General features: G+C 40.3%; 1 protein-coding gene and 1 long non-coding RNA gene across 7 annotated transcripts in view; one reads left to right on the top strand and one right to left on the bottom strand.

Moving 5' to 3' along the window:
- Positions 1-20,194, top strand: part of fam13b (family with sequence similarity 13 member B) — a 77,554-nt gene that overhangs the window by 27,775 nt on the left and 29,585 nt on the right. For 5 of the 6 annotated variants that reach the window (XM_079668386.1, XM_079668383.1, XM_079668384.1 and 2 more), the window contains exon 7: positions 11,188-11,315. In XM_079668386.1, the coding sequence (XP_079524512.1) occupies positions 11,188-11,315 (128 nt within the window). Of the gene's footprint in view, positions 1-10,620; positions 11,062-11,187; positions 11,316-20,194 lie in introns of those variants that run through there. The other variant, XM_079668388.1, reaches the window with a different exon arrangement.
- LOC307031350 lies at positions 4,083-11,295 on the bottom strand. The gene is made up of 3 exons (XR_013805932.1): positions 11,157-11,295; positions 9,838-9,974; positions 4,083-4,490 (listed from the first exon to the last, which is right to left on the bottom strand). It is a non-coding gene; the product is annotated as an uncharacterized lncRNA (long non-coding RNA).

Here is a 20,194-nt window from a genome sequence, read left to right as displayed (position 1 = left end):
TGGTCTTCCCTCAGGAATAAATCAAGTATATTCCATCTATTTTTGCGCACCCCGCCCTCTACCCAAAGAGGTCTTTGTATTTGTTCTTTTCCCGCGGTATAGTCAGTGTTTAGATCTAGTGTTTTGCATGATTCATGCCTAGAATCTGGTGATATAATAGATTTACATTTTGCAAAAAAAGAACTCGATACATTACACCAGGGAACCAAGCATATTCTACACAATGTTCTAAGTCTCTTAGCGTAAAAATAGATATAATTACATGAATTCACTGTCAACATTACTGAAATGATTGTTCAATTACAAAACCTGTCAAAAATCCTCCTCTTTGTCTCCTCCTCTTCCTCCTCCTCCTCTTCCTCCTCCTCCTACTTCCTATTTAAAGAGACTCACATAGCACAATGTTGCATTTATCTCTGCCAATGTTGGGGTTGAAATTGTTTCTAAGGGGGGGAAAAACTGGAAATCTTTCTAAGAAATCTGAAAGCCATCACCGTCAGCAAGACACAGCAAAATCACACGTGAACAAGCAGGAATCAAAATCACACGTGAACAAGCAGGAATCAAAATCACACGTGAACAAGCAGGAATCTAAAAACATAATGACCTGCTTGTCTTTATTACCAAGAATATTATCTCAGAGGAACGATTTTAACGAAAGAAATCTGCTCTGTTTTTCAAAATGATTATCAATGGACGGTACTTGGGTCAATCATACTTGACCTGGTTACATTGGGGGAAACATTGGTATTAAATGATTACATCATACCTAGAAACTAAAATCTCTTCCAGTAAAACAAACCACAGTGAATCGTTCAGGCTGATAAATATTAATTAGCTGCAGAGAGAACTTGTGCTGTCTAGGAATGTAAGTACTCACTTCCTCTGTCTATTGTTGTACATAACAACACATTCTGAAAAGGTTTTACATATTACTTTAGCAGAAGACTCTCCAAGAGCCCCACCCAAACAAACACACCCAAACACACACACACACACACACACACACACACACACACACACACACACACACACACACACACACACACACACACACACACACACACACACACACACACACACACACACACACACACACACACACACACACACACACACACACACACACACACACTGTGACAGGGCATTAAATAAACCCTAAGGTGTGTTCAGATCAGAGTGTGAATGTGGCTCAATACCAGCTGTGTGACTGTGTGGAACTATATGTGCCTTCTTAAAACAACATTAAACACACAGTACGTGACCAGCAGACTAAACAAACTCAAAGGCATTTCCCCTGTTGCTCAGCAACACAGCGTCTCTACTGGACCAACAGCACAGAGTTAACATTTCATTTTACAGTGGACTGATTACACAGTGTTATTGTACGGTAACATATACTCAAGCACAATAATAACCCCTGATCCATATCTGATGTTGCCCTTCTGCTATAACTCCTGCCACATTTAATAGTTCATTCTCCATGACAGCTGGGGGGACACTGTAAATATCATGTTTAAATGTTAAAGGCGACACACAGTCATTGTGAAAGTCTGGCATTTAGAGGAACGACAGCATCAACAGTAGGTCACCTGTTCAGTTACATTTATCCGCCCAGGCTGATTCCGTCCTTTCTTTTTATCCTCGTCATGTTTCTCTGCTGCAAGAAGCTTGGCCCCAAGTTTGCTTGCCTTGTTATCTTGAGTTTTTATTTTCATTACACGTCACATCCTTTCCTTTATCTGGCTAGTAATTTCATTATATTGTCATTTAGATCAGCAGTGGAATTAGAAGTAAAATCTCCATGTAACTCATAGAAATGTAATATTTCCAGATCCAGTTTCTTTAACTTTGTGGTGTTTCACTGCACGGTGTCTCAGCTGAATGGGGTTGTTTAACACAGACAGAATGAGAGAAACAGCAGCAGGAAGCAGCAGCAGGCACAGTGAGAACAAATGAGTAAATATAAATCATCTGTGCAGTGATCCCTGGGTCTTATGTAAGAGAGAGGGCAAACAAGTGGGAGGTTGATAAAGGAAGAGGGAGAAAAAAAGCAGCCAGGAAGATGGGGGAGAAATGGCCAGAGTGCAGAGAGAACAGGGAGAGATGGTGAGGGAGGCGATGGTAAAGATAAGAAGCTGTGGATGATGTAACCATGAAACTCACACCTTCTGAACTGGGGACGCCTCTCTGAGCGCACAAACCCTCATGAAGGGAATTTTATCACAATGGCGTCTCACATGATCACACAAACAGACGTAAGAGGAAGTTAAAAATGTCTCGCTGAGCTAGAACGATCCTGAAGAAATAAAGTAGAATGTGTAGAAGATACAGTAGAAGGGGAAGAAGCATATGAGAGATGGGGTGAGTGAGAAAGAGCTGCGTCATGTTTAAGCATTACTTTTAAATTCAATGCGTCTGGCTTGGAGCTAAAAAACGAGGAATGCCAAACTGGATTTTGGTCTGCTTTGTTGGCAAAATTGGGCGTTGAATTATTGTTTCGGTTAGAGCGGGGCTGTGCTGAGACTTGCTGTTGCTATGATGACAACAGTGGGTGCGTTCGTTTTGAATTGGTGTTGGTAGATGTTTGTGCTAATGTACCAGACAATGTAAGAAAGCTAAAATCAAGATTCTTCTAGATACAAATATTAAATGTCATTCTATGGGTACGCTCATTACTGAAATTTCCCCGTGGCATTTTCTGCCTAGCTTTGACAACGGCTAGACTGTTGATAGTCACTTTTTATTCCTCAGCAGATGTTTTCTTGCTCACAAGGCAGAAAATTAACTTTTGTATACCACAACCACATTGCATCCTGTGACATTAGAAAGCAGTATGTTCTGTTTTGAGCTACAGGGCAGAACCGGTTTCGAGTGAAATATGAAATGTAAGCAGACTGTCCCATCTTAATAAGATAGAATCTTTTTTCAGGCTGCTGTTGACTGTAGAGAAAAAATATGCCCTGTGGACTTGATTATAATTTGGCCTTGAATCTCATGCCTCAATGGGATTGCAATTTGAGCCTCATATCTGAATAAGACCCAGAGTCACTTTGACTTGGAAGTCACATAAATCTTACTGGTGCGTATTTATGGAAACTTCCAGGATGAACACATCTGAAGTCTGAAAGCTGCTGTAATGGAAAGGAAAGGAGCTGTAAAGGAGCATTTACCCCTTGGTGGCTATTCATCTATTGAATTTTGTTAGACCAGCGGTTTTCAAAGTGTGCGCCAGAGAGCTTCAGGGGAGGCGCAGCGTGAGAAAAAAATTACGAGAAACGGTGAAATCTAGCTCGTTAACTTCAGCTAACTTTATGCGAGCGGCAACATGGATCGATTTTTCGTGAAGTTGCCTAAAGTTAGAGAGGAGACAGCGTCTGGCAGAAAACGTCACTTGGCTGTCTGTGGAGACCGAGTTCCCCCACCTCGCAAAAAAGGCTGTAAAAGTGCTCATTCCCTTCCCCTCCACCTACCTGTGTGAGTGTGGGTTTTCCGCATTGACTTTGATCAAAAGCAAGTACCGGTCAAGGCTGCAGCCAGAGGATGATCTGCGTTTACTCCTGTCTACATTGCATCCCCGCATCATCCACCTGTGCGCATCAAAGAGGCAGACTCATTGTTCCCACTAAAGTAGGGGTGAGTGTAATAAGGAGGCAAAGTTAGCGTTCAGTGTGTTGCCGGGAGCATACAAGGATTCATCCACGATGTTGAAAATGTTAAAAATGTTTAAAAAAACATAAAGATAAAAAGTTATTGTTTAATGTTTTAAGGAGGTGACGCTACTCAGCCAATCAAATCGGTGCAGTTAGTGAGTCAGTACGATAGATTCAAACACAGAGACGAGACAAGAAGAGAGAAACAGTCGGAGTCATTTCAAATGGCGTGCTCAAAAAGGAGAAAGGTAGACAGTGAAAACAGAGCATTTAATGACATGTTCTCTTACTGGACCTCTTTCAAATGCAATTGAATACCCCTGCATTATAGCAACAACAACAATACTAATAGCAATAATAATTGGGAGGGGGGGGAGGGCGCGGCTGTTCTTATGTTCTCTGTTATGTTCTCTGTTATGTTCTCTGTTCTTATGTTCTATGTTATGAGGCTAACCTTCCCAGAGTTGATGGCAGGTAAACTATATGTTGCATTGTGGTGTACCTCATCTTAAAGCTGGAAACCTCAAGATTAATTTAAAATGCAGATAAGCACTGTGTGTCAAGTTTTTGTTATCATAAATCTGAAATAAATAAGTGCTTAAAGGGCCTGCGACACGATTTCCCCCATCATCCAAACCCATCAATTTGAGTAAATATTGTCCCCTTGAAAACCGTTACTGAACTGATTTTGGATATTTGTACTTTGATAACCATTAATCTGCCCTTCAATGTTGACCATTTTCTGGATCTTCTCGGGGATTCTTCAAGTCCCGCCAAATTATGTGTGACGTCATTGTAGGCACAGCGCTCCAGCTGCACCGTTCAGGATCCCAGCATCTGCATGTAAACGATGGCGCTCTCAGCAGCAAGCTCAGACAGCGATGACAGTTTAATTTTGAACGTGTCTGAGAGTTCATATGAGGCTGAAGGATCGGTTTATGTTGTATCTGTTAGAAGTTTAGGAATTAGGTGCGTCAATATGGGCGATCATACGGTCATGTAGCCAGTGGTGGACTGGGACTAAAAATCATCCCGGGACTCTCGACCGGCACACTTCGGTACCGGCCCATCGGGATTCGTCCCGATGGCCAGTCCGCCACTGCACCCAGCCCAGCCCACGTAAACTTTCAACGGGGGGAGCCTCGCTGCAGGGAAACGGTAGACCTAGTGTCCTCATCGGAGTGGGAATTATAATAATAATAATAATAATAATAATAATAATAATAATAATAATCTGTGCATTTTATCCATTAATTTCCCCAACATTGTGGTAAAAAAACCACACGTTTAATCCATGTTGGTGTACTACAACTACAAAAAGCATCTGTTTGTTTTCTCATCGGGAAATGCAGACCGGCTCAAACAAACGATTTTTAAATCATCATCCTCACGATCATTAAATGTGTCATATGTTCGCCGAATTGACATGAAAGCACTAATAAATGTAGTTTCATCCACTTGAGTTTACAACTACAAAAATAATCGATTTGTTTTTATATCACATCCGACGGGAGGAAATTCAGCAGCTCTCACTACCGATTTGTAATCCTAATTTAATCATCATCTTCACCACCATTTATGTTTATGTTTGCCGAATTGACATGAAAGCACTGACAAATATAAATATACTGTAGTCAACTTCATTAAAACGTTATTAACGTGCCTAAACTCAGTAATTCACCATTTCTACGCATGACAACACACTTTGTCCGTGTTTGGCTCTCTCGCCGCACAGTGAAGCGTTCCCGCATTGACGTCACTTCCGGCTTCCCCCAAAACTTCAAAATGAGTCGAAGGAATTTCCCCGCGATGTTCGAAATTATTGATATTTATCGGAACGGTATCGCACCTTCTTTTTTAAACTGACGGTTCGAGATGACTAGTAGTCCAATATTTCATTGCACAACAGTTGTTGGGATGCTGTCACAGGCTCTTTAAGGGCTTAGAACATGAATACTCCCTTGCCCTATTATGTAAAATACGTTTTTGCAGCAATTCTTGGTTCAATATAATTTGTAACACCAATTATAGTGTGTTAATTTAAACGTGTTTGTTAACTTGAATTGATGAATATTCTCAAAAATCCCTCCAAAACACCCCATTTGGTTATCAAGAACACCATATCATCCCATGATTTGTTAACAAAGACTGTAGACATTTCGAGATGTTTGCATTTTTAGAAATGACGGTCCATCTGTGAGGATTCTGTGGGTCTCAAAGGGTTAACTTTCACAGATTTAATGAAGCCGGCAGTGTTATTAATATTATATTCAAAAAGAGCTTTAGTGGCATCTTCTCTGTTCTGCTGACTGTGTTGGACAGATTGTCTGCTGTCTGTCTACTTAATGAAATACTCTCTTAATGCCTGCCTTATTTTCCAGGTCTGTTAGTGTTAGCAGATTTATGAATCAGGTTGTGTCTTATTACTCGGCCTCTGCCAACTTAGTCAAGTGCTTCTGGAGCCGAGCCATGCTTGAGAGGCCACAGTGAATATACAAGATTATAAATATTAATTGTAACTGAGTGAATGGAGTATTTCTTTCAACACCAGAGCCAGAGGTTGCATGATTTTCAGCCACAGGGAGCAGCATATATAGGTTGAAACACTTCCTTTGGCAAAGTTATGTAGTTATTTAAAGAGGAGGTGATGGCCTCACTGGACGGTATGGGAGATGTATAATGTCTTTATAGGGACATGTGATAAGAACTCACACACCTACACACTTGTTTTTTACATCAAGTAGTTGGAAATATATAGCCTCAATGTTGACTTATTATTAGCCGCTTTTCACACCACTTAGTTCCCCCATGGAGTCAATATATGGTTCACACCGGAATAAGTTCCCTGACCCTGAGGGAAGATTACGCAAATGAAGCCGCTGACGTCCCTTCTTCTTCTTCTGCTCCTGCTTTGGGTTTACTGGCAGCCCGCAAACAACTTCACGGCGTATACTGCCACCCGAAGTCCCCGGCCGGAAGTCCCCGGAGTTAGGGACTGGCTTCAGCTTCTACTGAAGCCTTCCGAGTAAATCGCCAAAACGCCGACACAACCTCATCTCCACCGCTCCCATGTTTTTTTTTGTCTTGCCATAAGTTATTCTCTCTCCGTTGGTGCGCGAGGCTAATGCTAATAATGCTAATGCCAGCAAATACAATGGTGGCTTCACAAAAAAAGTGTTATGGGGCGTGGTTTGCAATTCACCCAGCCCATCAGAAATTGGAACTTTTTTCTCCCAAGGAAAGTACCACCTCTCTAGCAGGGACTGAAAAGGGGGGAAAAGTTCTCATGAACTAAGTTCTCTTTTTGGTGTGAACGCAAAATCCCAGGAACCATCGAAACTAAAAGGGAAGTACTCTGTATGCATTTAATGCGTGGTCGGAGAGAATATGGACATCTGTAAATCAGTTTCTAACACATTTGTAGATCACACTTCCCACGCACTGCAGGAGCGTAAGGCCAGAGAGCTTTTCTACAGAGGCTCTGCTGGAAGTTAAAAGTGCCATCACACAAGAACGAGCGAGAACACACCAACAGGAGGGGAAATAGAACAGTTTGGACCTTTGTACTAAGCTTTTTTCAGGGCTCTACCACTTGAATGTTGGATTGTTTTTTAACTCTCAATTGTGAGGATTCCCTGTTCTATCTCCCCTCAATCTCTAAGATATGAGACAAGCAAATATTAGCAGTGTATTATCTCGCTCATTTTTGAACATCTCAGTGTTTTTCCTAATTTTTGTGATTGAAGATTTTTTATCTGTATAGTTTCTCAGTTTCATATTAGTTTTCAGTTGCCGTGTTTCTAATGTAAACAATTAAGGCAAATAAAAGCAAATCCCGCATTTTTACATATAAAATCACTGATAATAGCCTCAAGAAGAAAGCAACTAGTGGCAATAGCATTCAAAAAAATGAGATGAGATTTGAAAAACAATGTATATTAACAGTTAAATGTTAGCCTACTTATTTTACCTACAATAGGCGCGTTTACTCCGGAGTACTTTTCCCGCTTAGTTCCGTTAGCGGCTGGAATTTTGCGTTCAAGCCAAAAAGAGAACTTAGTTCCGAGAACTTTTACCCCCATTTTTAGTGCCTGCTAGAGAGGTGGTACTATCCTGGGGAGAAAAAAGTACCAATTTCGATTGGCTGGGCTAATTTCAAACCACGGCCCGTAAAACCCATTGTATTTGCTGGCATTAGCATTATTAGCATTAGCCCCGCGCACCAACGGAGAGAGAATAACTTATGGCAATACAAAAAACTCCGGGACTTCCGGCCGGGGACTTCGGGTGGCAGTATACGCCATGAAGTTGTTTGTGGCCTGCCAGTAAACCCAAAGCAGAAGAAGAAGAAGTGACGTCAGCAGCTTAATTTGCGTAATCTTCCCTCAGGGAACTTATTCCGGTGTGAACGCGATCTGTACTTAGTTCCATGGGGGTACTAAGTGCCGGGCACTAAGTGCTGGCACTAAGTACGGCAAAGTACTTGGTGTGAAAGCGTCTAATACAATCTGTTCTCCTAACTCAAAACACCTGGAAGCCAGCCTTACGTTTTGCAAGTATTAAAAAGCTGTTTGTCTTCCTTGTACTTCTCCATTTGAAACATAGTAAAACCTGCAAAAACATCTTGCTCATCTTGTATAGCAATGCATTGACTGAATAAATGTTTCCCAATTTAACATCCAAACATCCTCAGTTGAGACTTGTAATGTCAGTCCCGGTTACTTGTGATTGTTCTTTGTTCTTGGCCCACTAATGATGTCAGTGAGGCTCGTTGTTTTTCTCCGCTTTCCGTCCCCAAACTCTGGACCGCTAAACCAAAGCCGAGGCCGGGACCTTTTGTTCCAGGGCGCTCTCTGCCCCGTCTTTTCACCCACTCGGGCACGCAAACACACTCTCCACACAAAGATGTACTCTTTGAGGAAAAAGACATCAGTCCAGGATATCCTGACATGGGTTTTAACAACAGTTAGTTAGTTACATCACCTCAAAGACTCTCTGATAACTAACTCAGCTGGGCATCAGTCATATTCTGTAGCTCAGGGGATGGTAAGAAGTTTCATTGTTCCGCAGGTAATCTCCTGCAGTTAAATGGGTATACACCAGGGGGACTCCTACATTTAAGGTGTTATCCAGACTCATTTTATATAACACATCAGTGGCCCAGTATGCTCTTGGTGTTCAGCCCAAGTTCTATTCATGGCTTTCTACATTGACATCAGTGGTGAAATGAGTTTAACATCAAGATGTAGATCTGACTCTTTTTGATGGTGGATGACAAATTAATTACTGGGAGATTTGTATCCACAAAAGGAGGACTGTACTACTGCAATTACAACAATTAGTACAACTGACTACATCAATGAACATGGAACACTGGCGAAGCAAAATGGTTGTGTTGGGTAAAGCAAGAGGTCGTGGTGATAAATGATCATTCCACAGCTTTTCGTAGCATTTAATCATTCAGTTAAAGGCAGAATGTTTGTTGGTTTTGGTTCGAAAACAGAGCATTCGAAGTTGCCCTTTTCCCCACGCCGTTTTAAAAGTTTGCTCTTGGTTCTGTGGTAACTATCTGGCACCTGTGTGTTTGTTGTTATAGAGGTTGACTCCCTGAAACGCCCTGACTAGAGCAGAATAAGAACATACAGAAAAAGGCCAGAGGCTGTGAAGATTCAGACACCCACCACATGCTTCTAGTGGGTCCTAAGTGATCATTAAGAGGCATTTATTCCATACGAGTCTATATATTGTATGCCTTTAACATTTTTACAGATGCATAAGTTGCATTTTTTTACAATCTCTATGTTGTTGTGCTCATAAGAAAATGAAATAAAACATGAGCTTTAAGTTGTCTTGTCTAAGAGTAGGATTGCTTAGTTCAACACGCACGCACGCACACACACACACACACACACACACACACACACACACACACACACACACACACACACACACACACACACACACACACACACACATGCACGCATACACACACACACACACACACATGCACACACACACACACACACACACACACACACACACACACACACACACACACACACACACACACACACACACATACACACACGCATGCACGCATACACACACACACACACACACACACACACACACACACACACACACACACACACACACACACACACACACACACACACACACACACTTGGAGGAGTCTTGTGAGTCATCCTCTGTAAGCTGTGCATGTGACGATGCAAGAATTCCCCGTCAGCCAATCATAGCTCTTGGAATAGAGGTGTTTCCGTAGCAACGGCACAGTGACAGCAGCAGATGTAGATGCTGCTGAGAGGAGAGAGAAGGAAAGAGAAATCAGAGTTTTGGAGGAGAAGAAATCCTCACAATGACGTATATGTTTCATGACCTTTTAACCCATACTGCCTCCGGGGTTTCCCCCAGTTCATTTTTACATCAAGGAATGTATCAATTATTTTCGAAAAACATACCACTCAACAAAACGTTAAGAAATGATTTGCATTATTATAAGTTAACTACTGCTCAAGGATATAGGTTTGTGTCTTCACATGGTGTCAGCTGTCACCATGAGTTATTTCTGTCTACTTACATGTTTACTGCCCCCCCCCCCCTCCCTCGCTAACATCTCCTCCCCCTTCTTCCCCTCCTGCATCACTCGTTAACCATCACATTCATTACATCCTTTGGATCTCTCTTCAGTTCTTCAGTCATCTTCACTTCCTTTATTTATTGCATTGACCTCTTGATTTTAACGAGGTTACAAAAAAAAATAACAAATTGCAATTGTTCTCCATATTAAGTGAGTTAAAGTGACATCTAACGTTGCATTATCCTACTCAATATATGGATATTGGAATGTCAACAAAAATACTTCAACGCTATTAATAAACACTTCAGATACAGAATTCAAGACGCTTGTAACCAACTTTATGTCAATCACGTTAAATTAGTCATAAAAACAAATGCAATATCTTGTACAGTTTCATTTGATGTCAAGCGGTAACAATTTATAGATATTGCATTGTTTTGGGCCTATTTTGTGTCTGCATTATTTATATTGTGACATGGCGACTCCCTGTGGCCTCTCAAACATGGCAGCTCTCCAGAAGCACTTGACTAAGTTGGCGGAGGCAGAGTAATAAGACACAACCTGGTTTATAAATCTGCTAACAGACCTGGAACAATAAGGCAGGCATTAAGAGAGTATTTAATTAAGTAGACAGACAGCAGACCATCTGTCCAACACTGTCAGCAGGCTGGAGAAGATGCCACTGAAGCTCTTTTTGAATATGATGTTCTTAACACTGCCTGCTTCATGAATCTGTTCAAGTTAACCCACCTATCGCCGATTTACTGTCTTATTAAGGCAATTCTATTTCAAAGGTCTGCTCAAAAAGTAAGCAGGCAGCAACCACAACATTACAAAAGATAGTTTCTGATTTCTAACCTGATATGTTTTTGCTTACTCCTGTTCTAGACAGTCCATCTAACCTTTGTGTGTCTTCTGTATTTCTGTCTTCAGATCACAGAGCTGTTGGACGATGAGAAGTGTGAAGCTGAATGTGAAGAGCTGCCTCAGGACGGAGAGGAGGGTCCTGCCTCCTCTGACTCACCACAACACACACTCACTGACGACAGCCCCACAGACAGGTGCGTCTCTGGCTTTTATTCTTGGATGAGATGGTTTATCAGATTTGTTTTCCTTGGGTCTTGTCCGAATGAGGATGTGGTCTTAAGCAACGGTATGAAAAGTGACAGAAGTCCCAAACTGGATTTAAAAAAAAAAAGAAAAAAAAAAGAAAACTAGTACACTGCTGCTTTTCTCACTCTGATTTACTTGAATTGTATTTGGTGTATATTGAACACCTTATGATAACATTACATCGCTCTCTTGTGATATTCATATATTTCTAACCTTGATGGGGGTTTTCCTACATTTCGTGTTAATTTACTTAATTGTGAATTTTTCAGTAGTTAAGCTCCGTGCAAAGTAGTTTTCTTGATAGTGTATCTTAACAAAGCATAGAAAATAAATACTGAATATCATCGATTTCCGTAACTCTAAAAGAATAACAATATTTGATAATAACGATTAGAAAGCTTTAGTAATATCCTGGAATTTGTCAAAATGTTGATGGAATTTACAAAAAAATAAGAGTTTGATGTAGAAAATGTTTCCGCATTTGAATCAGTCATTCACTTTTATAGCCGGTGGACCAACATTATGAGATAACAATCATCCAAAAATGATGTTAATTTGTTTTTACGGTCACAGCATTTTCCATGTGTTCGCACCAAAGAAGGCTGAGCTTGCATTCTGAGCTCACACACATGCAGATGCTCGGGTTCATCAGATAATGAGTTCAATCCCTCGGCAGGAACATGGAGATCTTCTCAGGTTCTTCTGATCTGCTGATCTCCTCTAAGTTCATTACTGAGAACTAAGCCCAGACTCCTGTATACAGACAACAAACAATGAACCGCCCGTACAGTTAATCTGTAGCCTATATCTAAAGGGAACAGTCAGGGTTGATCATTTATTTGACATATATACACTTTGGAGAGGATCATGCTAACTTTTTTGGTTTTTTGTTAGATTAAATCTGTGATAGACAAACTCAAAAACTCTTTAACCCTTTAGTCATCCTGCTCGTGTGTGTTTAATTCCTGTTTGAGTCACAACTATCACTTTGTCATGTCTTCACTTCAGAGCACAGAACAACAGTGTATTTTCTGTAAGCCAGCGATGTGCTGTGTAGGTAAAGTAAAATCAGAACAGATCACACAGGAAGTGAGTTTATAAAGATTTGTTTACAAAGCATTTACCAAGGAATATCAAACACTAGACAGCATCAACAAAAGAGAAAGGAAATATTACTCAGTTTTGAGATTTTGTTTCTATTTAAATATCGATGACTTAAAGGTGGGGTAGGTAATTCACTTCAGAAACACTTTTTGTTATATTCCATGGAATGCTCTTAACATCCCGATAGCAATGAATATATTAAATACTTTGACAATAAATACATGAAAAAAATTCATCTGTGGAAGCCGTGGCGCTGTAAAAAGCACGACCAATCATCTGCCTCGGCCCGGCTAAAATAACCGGATGGCCTACCTGCCTGTCAGCCTTCCATCTGTGCACAAACTTATCTCGTGCCCTCATTGGTCATGTGTGCATTCGTGTGTGTTGGAGGAGGGGCTCTGTAAGGAAGCCTGAAGGAAGAGGCAGATTTTTGCCGGTTGTGTATTTTCAAATTCTAGCGCACTCGAGCTGGTTTCTCCGAAATTACCTACCTCACCTTTAACAATACATAAACCGGCTTTACTGTTAAACATTTATGTGAAATCTTCATTTTGTTTTAAATTAGCATGGATATCTGTGTCCAGACGCCACAGCGGTTAATGTTCTGTTTTATGTCCGCACTGCTGCACTTTATCATGACTTTATTGCTGTTTCCTCCTTACTAGTGGCTGTTTGATGTGTCCAATTACACAGAGTGAGTCGCACTGCAGTTTGTCCCATGAGTCATGTCCCATTGACCTTTATTGGTTTCAAACATGTTTTACTTTTAACATTTTTCAAATATTTTTTATTTTCTGTTTTGTTATAACTGTCTCTAGTTAGGGGCCTCATATCGTTTTGGATCCTGACTTATTACTGTTTAAAGCAGATTTGTTGTAATAACCTGCACCGTGTGCTCTGTGGCGTTCTGTTTGCTCTGTAGCTCGCTACCTGCTAGATAAAGGCAAGGCTGTAAAGGAGTAAAGGACAATACATCAGCCTGCTGTGACTTTTTTAGTGTGTGTGGGGGTGGGGGTGGGGGTGTGGGTGGGTGTGTGTGTTGTCCTACTAGCTGTTAAGATGATTATAGAATGTAATCCATAATCCACCCTCGCACACATAAACTCAGTTTCTTTCACTATACACGCTCTTATTATTAAATATGTCACTTTAACTCGGAGAGAAAGGACAATTGTACCTAAATTATGAAATGTAAAATGATGGCCAACAAAAAAATGCAGTCTACTACACTATTTGCGTCCTCTCTAATGGCCGTCTGCATTGTGTCTTATCTATATAGTTAGGTTAGGTTGTGAAATTCCTTGTTTGCGGGGAATACAATGGTGCGAGACCATTATGGTGCACTTATATAATGCAGGAAAAGGAAAATAAATACGTATATATGCAATAAAATGATATGAAATAGAATGTTAGATTGAATTAAAAGGTGTGTTTGTGTGTGTTTACTGTTAGAAAGCTTTAGGTGGCAGCTGTTGTGCATTAGGACCGTTCCAATTACTGCTGATGTACGGGGGTTTACGTGTAGCACATTATTTAAATTAAATGACACTGCCTAGCCTAGTTTTTATCTGTAAGTCTAATGTGATTGTTGCAGTAAGTATCCTCCCTGTGACCTCTAACCTCAGTGTCTGGTCTGGGGGATCAATGCTGTGTCTGCAGACCCTGGAGCTTTCACCACAAAGCCATTTAAATAATGCATGCCCACAACTTAAAGAACATTTCTGTTTAAATTGCAAAAAAGAATATTGCTTACTCTTGAAAGGTTTAATCTAATTACTCATCCGATTTAATATGAAGTCAGTCCAGTCAGTCCAGCACAACCTATAAAGATGAGAGAAAAATTGTTCTGAAAATTGAGTAATCCTCTGATTATGTGAACGTAAAAGAAAAAAAAACTATAAAATGTACTTCCATTTTAGCAGTGGGCACCAGTTAGTTATTTGGGAATGCATTTTAAATGTCTGTCTACAAATTAATCAACAAATCATGTCTAAAATGTAGAATATATTTTGGTTTCTAAGTGTGAACATTTCAGATACTTTGAAACATTTCCCAAACCCAAAGTTTTAAGAATGTGTGATTGACAGCTTTTAAAACAATGCACTTTTGATGGAAAATTAGTCGGGGGTGTTTTTTTTCTCCCCCCCCCCCCCCCCTCAGTTCGTTACCCTTCATGTATTGTCTTCCTTTCAGTAGAGCATTTACTAAATGTAAAGTTGCTAAAGTACTTATAATCTTGAGTACTGTCATGAAGTTTTTGATGAGTCAGTGTACATCTGCATTTTTTCCTCAAGCTCACTGTTTCATGTGTACATCAGGTCATATTTGACACATATTGATTCTTGCCTTGTGACTCATCATTTACTGTGGCTGAGTTGTTTGTCCTACTCTTGACTGACAGTGCAGTCTGTCTTCTGTGGCTGCTGCAGCGCTCCCTTAATAGACTCTGTTTGCACACACACACACACACACATTACTTGCTGACAGCCTCCGCTCATTTCAAATCCATATATAAAATCCCTGGTATTTTTTCTTCTGATCCCTCTGCTTCCCCCGTTACTACTCTCCTTCACTCTTCGTATATCTTCTCTCTGTGGAAAGTATTTTTTCATGAGGCCAATGAAAGGTTGAGGAAAAGGACCCTTGAGATGCCCTCCTGGCTGTGGTGAGGAGGAGGAGCAGGGAGGATGGATTAATGGAGGGAAGGAGAATCAGAGGGCAGGGAAAGGCCACGGGGGGGCAGGCAGAGGGTGTGAGGATAGTAAAGCGTCCCCACTTGTGAACTATTTATTGATTTTCCGTCCGAGTGAAAACGCAATGTCACACCTCTGGAAGGAAAAGGTCAACCGAAGATAGAATTTCGACATATTTCAAACCACCTCATTACTGCTAGTCATACCTCAGTGTCACAAGCATCATCATGACATGACACACGCAGTGTCTCGCGTTGCAGATATCCAGACTTCCCTCCCGGTAAATCCCCTCATGATATTTTCCCTCTGTTATTTTGATGTGGCTGTGGAAATGATTTATGTCCCGCTGTGCCACTACACAGTGCTGGAGAGCTCTCTGTGTTCCTGGCAACAATGTGTATGTGAACACCAACGCTAAACAAACACAAACAAATATATACGTAAACTATTCTCTTCTAGGTCAAGTGCATTTGCTTGTTTTTCCATAGGGATCACCTGGCTGTCCATGCACACTCAGGGACAGAGGTGCATGTTTGTAAACTCGCTAAAGGCTGCGTGACAACATTATCATTCACATTTTTTGCAGGTCACAAGATCTGTGCCAGAAGGTCAGAATGCACGGCTTGTCAGATTGTGAATGAAAAGCAGGTGATACTTTGACGCAACCAAATCTTGATTGTTTCATTCTTACTTGTCTTCTTCCCTACTTTTTTTCTTAAAATGGACTCAATGGATATTTCCCATAATAGTCTTTGCTAAGCAGTCTAGCTCTTTCGTGGTACATTGTAAATGTTGGGGTAAAGTAATTCATATTGCTGATCATGTCTCAGTGTTGACCCCAGTCTGTTTTTGCTTTACTTTGTTAAGAAGGGCCCAAAAATCTTTCAAGTATGTATTTGATGCCCTGCTGTTGCTTTTAGCTATGAAAGGTGTTTTACAAATACCATTATTATTATTACTTTAGAGTTGTGACTTGTCTACAGCTGAGCAGTGCACATACTGTACTTGTTTACAGTTCATACGTATGTTGAATATAATACGTCTGCCTATACATAGACATAAACACATTATCTAAGTCAGCGTGGGACAAGAATATCAGCTGTGTGCTGTTTGGGGTTTTGACATGCTCGTAGACACCCCTCCTTTTCGCTCTATGACACACAAACAGGTGTGTGTGTATATATATATATATATATATATATATATATATATATATATATATATATATATATATATATGTTTTGTGACCTAAATATTGTGCAAAAAATGCAAAAGTTGCAAATTACTAAAAAGTTTTACTTAAATAACCAATACATTTCATTGGCCAATTTAATCTCTGCTCTGTGATTTATCGACGTCTTGGATACAACTGTTAGGAAACTCAAGCAGGTCAGCTTTAACCCCACAGCAGTGGCTGAAAGGGTTGTGGGATTTTTGTCGGTTCTCGTGTTTTAAATTCTTATTTTGTGGTGTTCCTGAAGGCAGGGAGAGTTTTTTAAAAATAGTCAATGATTACTTTATAATACATACTGTATTAAAACTGCTTTATAATATATTTAGTACAGAAAACAAACTCTCGAGAGAATCATCCATCACTTTATGGTCCGTTTTTCAAACTAAAACGTACCACTTTTTTATTGTATGTGTAATTATATACTGAAATAATCCTCCTTGTCAATCCTTCAGTTAGTCTCACGTCATGCCCTCCCTTTCCTCCCTCAGCCTTCACATCCCGGTTGTGCCGCGGTCTGTGCACAATGTGTAACACGATATACTAACTGACCCAGATAACACCTCTCACCACGTGTGCTATCACTTCTCACCCACAGTTCTGGTACAGTTGTAATATCTGAGTTTCTTTGAAGCACTTGCAGCCTGAAATGGTCACAATAAAAGGCTTTTCTTTTAATCGTTAGCTCTGCTGCTGAAGCCTCTGTTTATCTACACCTAGTTCTTTGTGTAAGTCACAGGAGATTACGTTCAAATGAAAGATAAGGGTTTAATGAAACCCATTGAAGTACCAGGAGGTGTCGTTTTTCTTGGTATGTTTTGCTGAAACATTATCACAAAATCTTGCTGTGAGCCAGAGCCGTTGTGTGCCTTCTCTTTTGTATTATTTTGACTCATTATTTTATGTGATATTGACCATTACTCAGAAGTTTATCCTTTTTACAATGTGTGTTTACTGTTCAAATATTCTTTCAACATAATGTAGTCCTAACTTTAACAGGTCGTTTTGTGGAACGCAGGCACTTTGAAGGTGGGGTAGGTAAGTTTGAGAAACCGGCTCGAGATACACTTTTTGTTATATTCCATGGAATGCTCTTAACATCCCCATAGCAATGAATATCTGAAGTGCTTTGACAAAAAATCCATAAAAAATGTCATCTGTGGAAGCCGTAGTACTGTAAAAAGCACGACCAATCATCTGAGCCGGCCCGGCTAAAATAACTGGATGGCCTACCTGCCTGTCAGCCTTCCATCTGTGCACAAACTTATCTCGTGCCCTCATTGGTCATGTGCGCGTTCGTGTGTGTTGGAGGAGGGGCTCTGGAAGGAAATAGCAGATTTCTTCCGGCTGTGTATTTTCAAATTCTAGCGCACTCGAGCTGGTTTCTCCAAAATTACCACCTTTAACTGCTCTTACTAAATCTCTCAGAAGTCTCTCACAAACATGTGAAAACATCTCTCAAAGCCATGACTTGAATTTAAGAAGTGGATAATGCAATTTATTCTGACAGAACAGACTTCAAAGCAGCTCCTTTTGAAGCGGCTAGTAACACAGATTAAAGACGTCATATTGTTTAGATTGGAATAGTTTATCAAGCATTATCAAGTTATTATCGTTGTCTTTATCTTTCCTCATATGATAAAGCTTCAAATTAGTATTTTATCAAAGCCCTATTTGCTCGTCATCTCTTTTTAGTGCGTGGTAGAAACCTGTGTAATCTCCAGTCTGATATTGTTTCTTAATGAGATTCGAACAAAGTTGACCTGAAGTCTCGTCCTACTGGAAACACATTTGATACACAGAAACATCATGACGACAAAAAGTGACGTTATCTAATACATGCCCGTCATTTCCTAGACTAGCCTTGTAATTGTTGGTGTATGTCAGAAAATAGAGAAAAGGCACATCTTAGTTTCTGGGTGTCCAAAATGATGTAAAAAAACTCAAAGATATTTAGTTTAATATGATGTAAAACAGAGAAAAGCTATAAAAGGCCCATATTTTGAAAGCTGAAAAAATCATCTAAACTATTAATAACTAATATAAAATAATACCAAAATAGTTGGTGATTATCTTTCCGTCGATATTTGCAGTAGAAAAGCATCAGATACATTTGAATAGCCCTCGCCCTCCTCTTTCTGTAGCCTTTTCTCTGTTTTCTTTCTTACCTCCCCACTTTTTGGGTTCATATTTCTCCCTCAGTTTCCCTTTATACTCTGCTCAGCTCTCTCACTGTGACTCATCCACATCCCTTTGTGATAAATAATTTGTTAAATATAATGATGGCTATATTTATCTGAGAAGCTGCTATTACAAAACGCTCATGTAGAGGGACATAATGGCATGAAGTACACTGGTGTGTGTTTCTGTGATTATGTGCATTGTGTCCCAGTGTGTGTGTTCCTGTATTACACAGCCCAGTGGACCAAAAAAAAAATCCAGCTCCCTCCCTCTTTGCTTCCTGATTGGCTCGCAGAAGTCTTTCCCTTTTTACGATTGGCTCCCAACTTCAGCCCCTCCCCTCCCATTGGTCCTCCAGGGGGGTTGTTGCCTGGTTACATCAGAAGCTCATATATTTGAGCAGAGCTGTGGATGTTTACTGCAGCACTTCTTCAGACAGTGCAGACTGAGACCACCTCACTAACACACACTCATATACTCATTCAGAAACACACACACACACACAGTTAGAGGACGCCGCATTATGCACCCAGGCTCTGACTCCTCAAAGTGCTCAACTGAGATAACCGACCCGCTGGATACCAGGCCGGCCCGATACTGACAGAGGAGAAATCTGCAGGAGAGACTGAGGAGAGCGAACAGCTGGATTAAAAAGTTTGGTTAAAAAAAAAAGTCAAAGCCCATTCTCTGCTGGGTCTGAAAAACAAAAAAACAGACTTTAATAACCTACAGTGCCTGGGCAGGAGAAAAAGCAAACAGCCTACAGGCAGAAGAGACGGCCTTCAGCCTGAAAAACCTTCAGGAAAAATCTGAAACAAAACAAAAGGGACAAAGAAAACAGCTGGGGAAATGAGAATGGCCTGTGACATTCTGCTGCAGAGGTAAACATCGGGGTTTTGTAACTCCTCTTGTCTAACTGGCATAAATCATTGCGTGGATGAACTGATGGAGGTGAAAGCAAATATGTGGTTGGATGATAGATAAGTGAATGAATGAGCAGGGTGAAAGAGAGGGAAAGGGCAAGACACTGGATGAATGACTTGGATTGATTGACAGTTTAATGATCAGGGGGAAAGCTACAATAATGAATTAATTTGGTGAATCAGTCAATCAAGTGATGTCATTGTTTTGGTGAATTGAAGAATGGAGGGAACTTGTTGTTGTTGTTGTTTTGCTCATTGTTTTGATGAATGGCAGATGAAAGAGAATACAGGGTGTGTTGTCTTGTACAGGAATAGAGACAGAGCAGTTAATGAGAAAAGAGGCATAGCATTATTTAACAGCTGATATTGTGTTATGAAATCTTATTAAGTACGCAGAAGGGGGTCTGGGAGGGAGGAACGTGTCAGCCTTATTGTTACGTAGAGGTGCAAAACAATGTTGGCTGTCTTTGTGTACATTCTTAACATTACTGATCACCATAAGGAGTTCCTAGTAATACATTTTTACATTTTATGTCCAAATATGTCAATTTGAGAAGTGAATTATTGCTGATGGCCATTTCCTCAATTGTAAGGATTTATTTTAGGGTTGCAATTAACGTTTCTTTTGTATGTAAGAAGCAGCCTTTTTGTCTCAGAAGTTGTGGAAAATTTCATTATTTAGTTTGACATTTCAA

Source organism: Notothenia rossii (assembly GCF_949606895.1).
Source record: "Notothenia rossii genome assembly, chromosome: 3".
Taxonomy (NCBI): domain Eukaryota; kingdom Metazoa; phylum Chordata; class Actinopteri; order Perciformes; family Nototheniidae; genus Notothenia; species Notothenia rossii.
The sequence above is the reverse complement of the archived record's forward strand: the minus strand, read 5'-3'. Positions and strand labels throughout refer to the sequence as shown.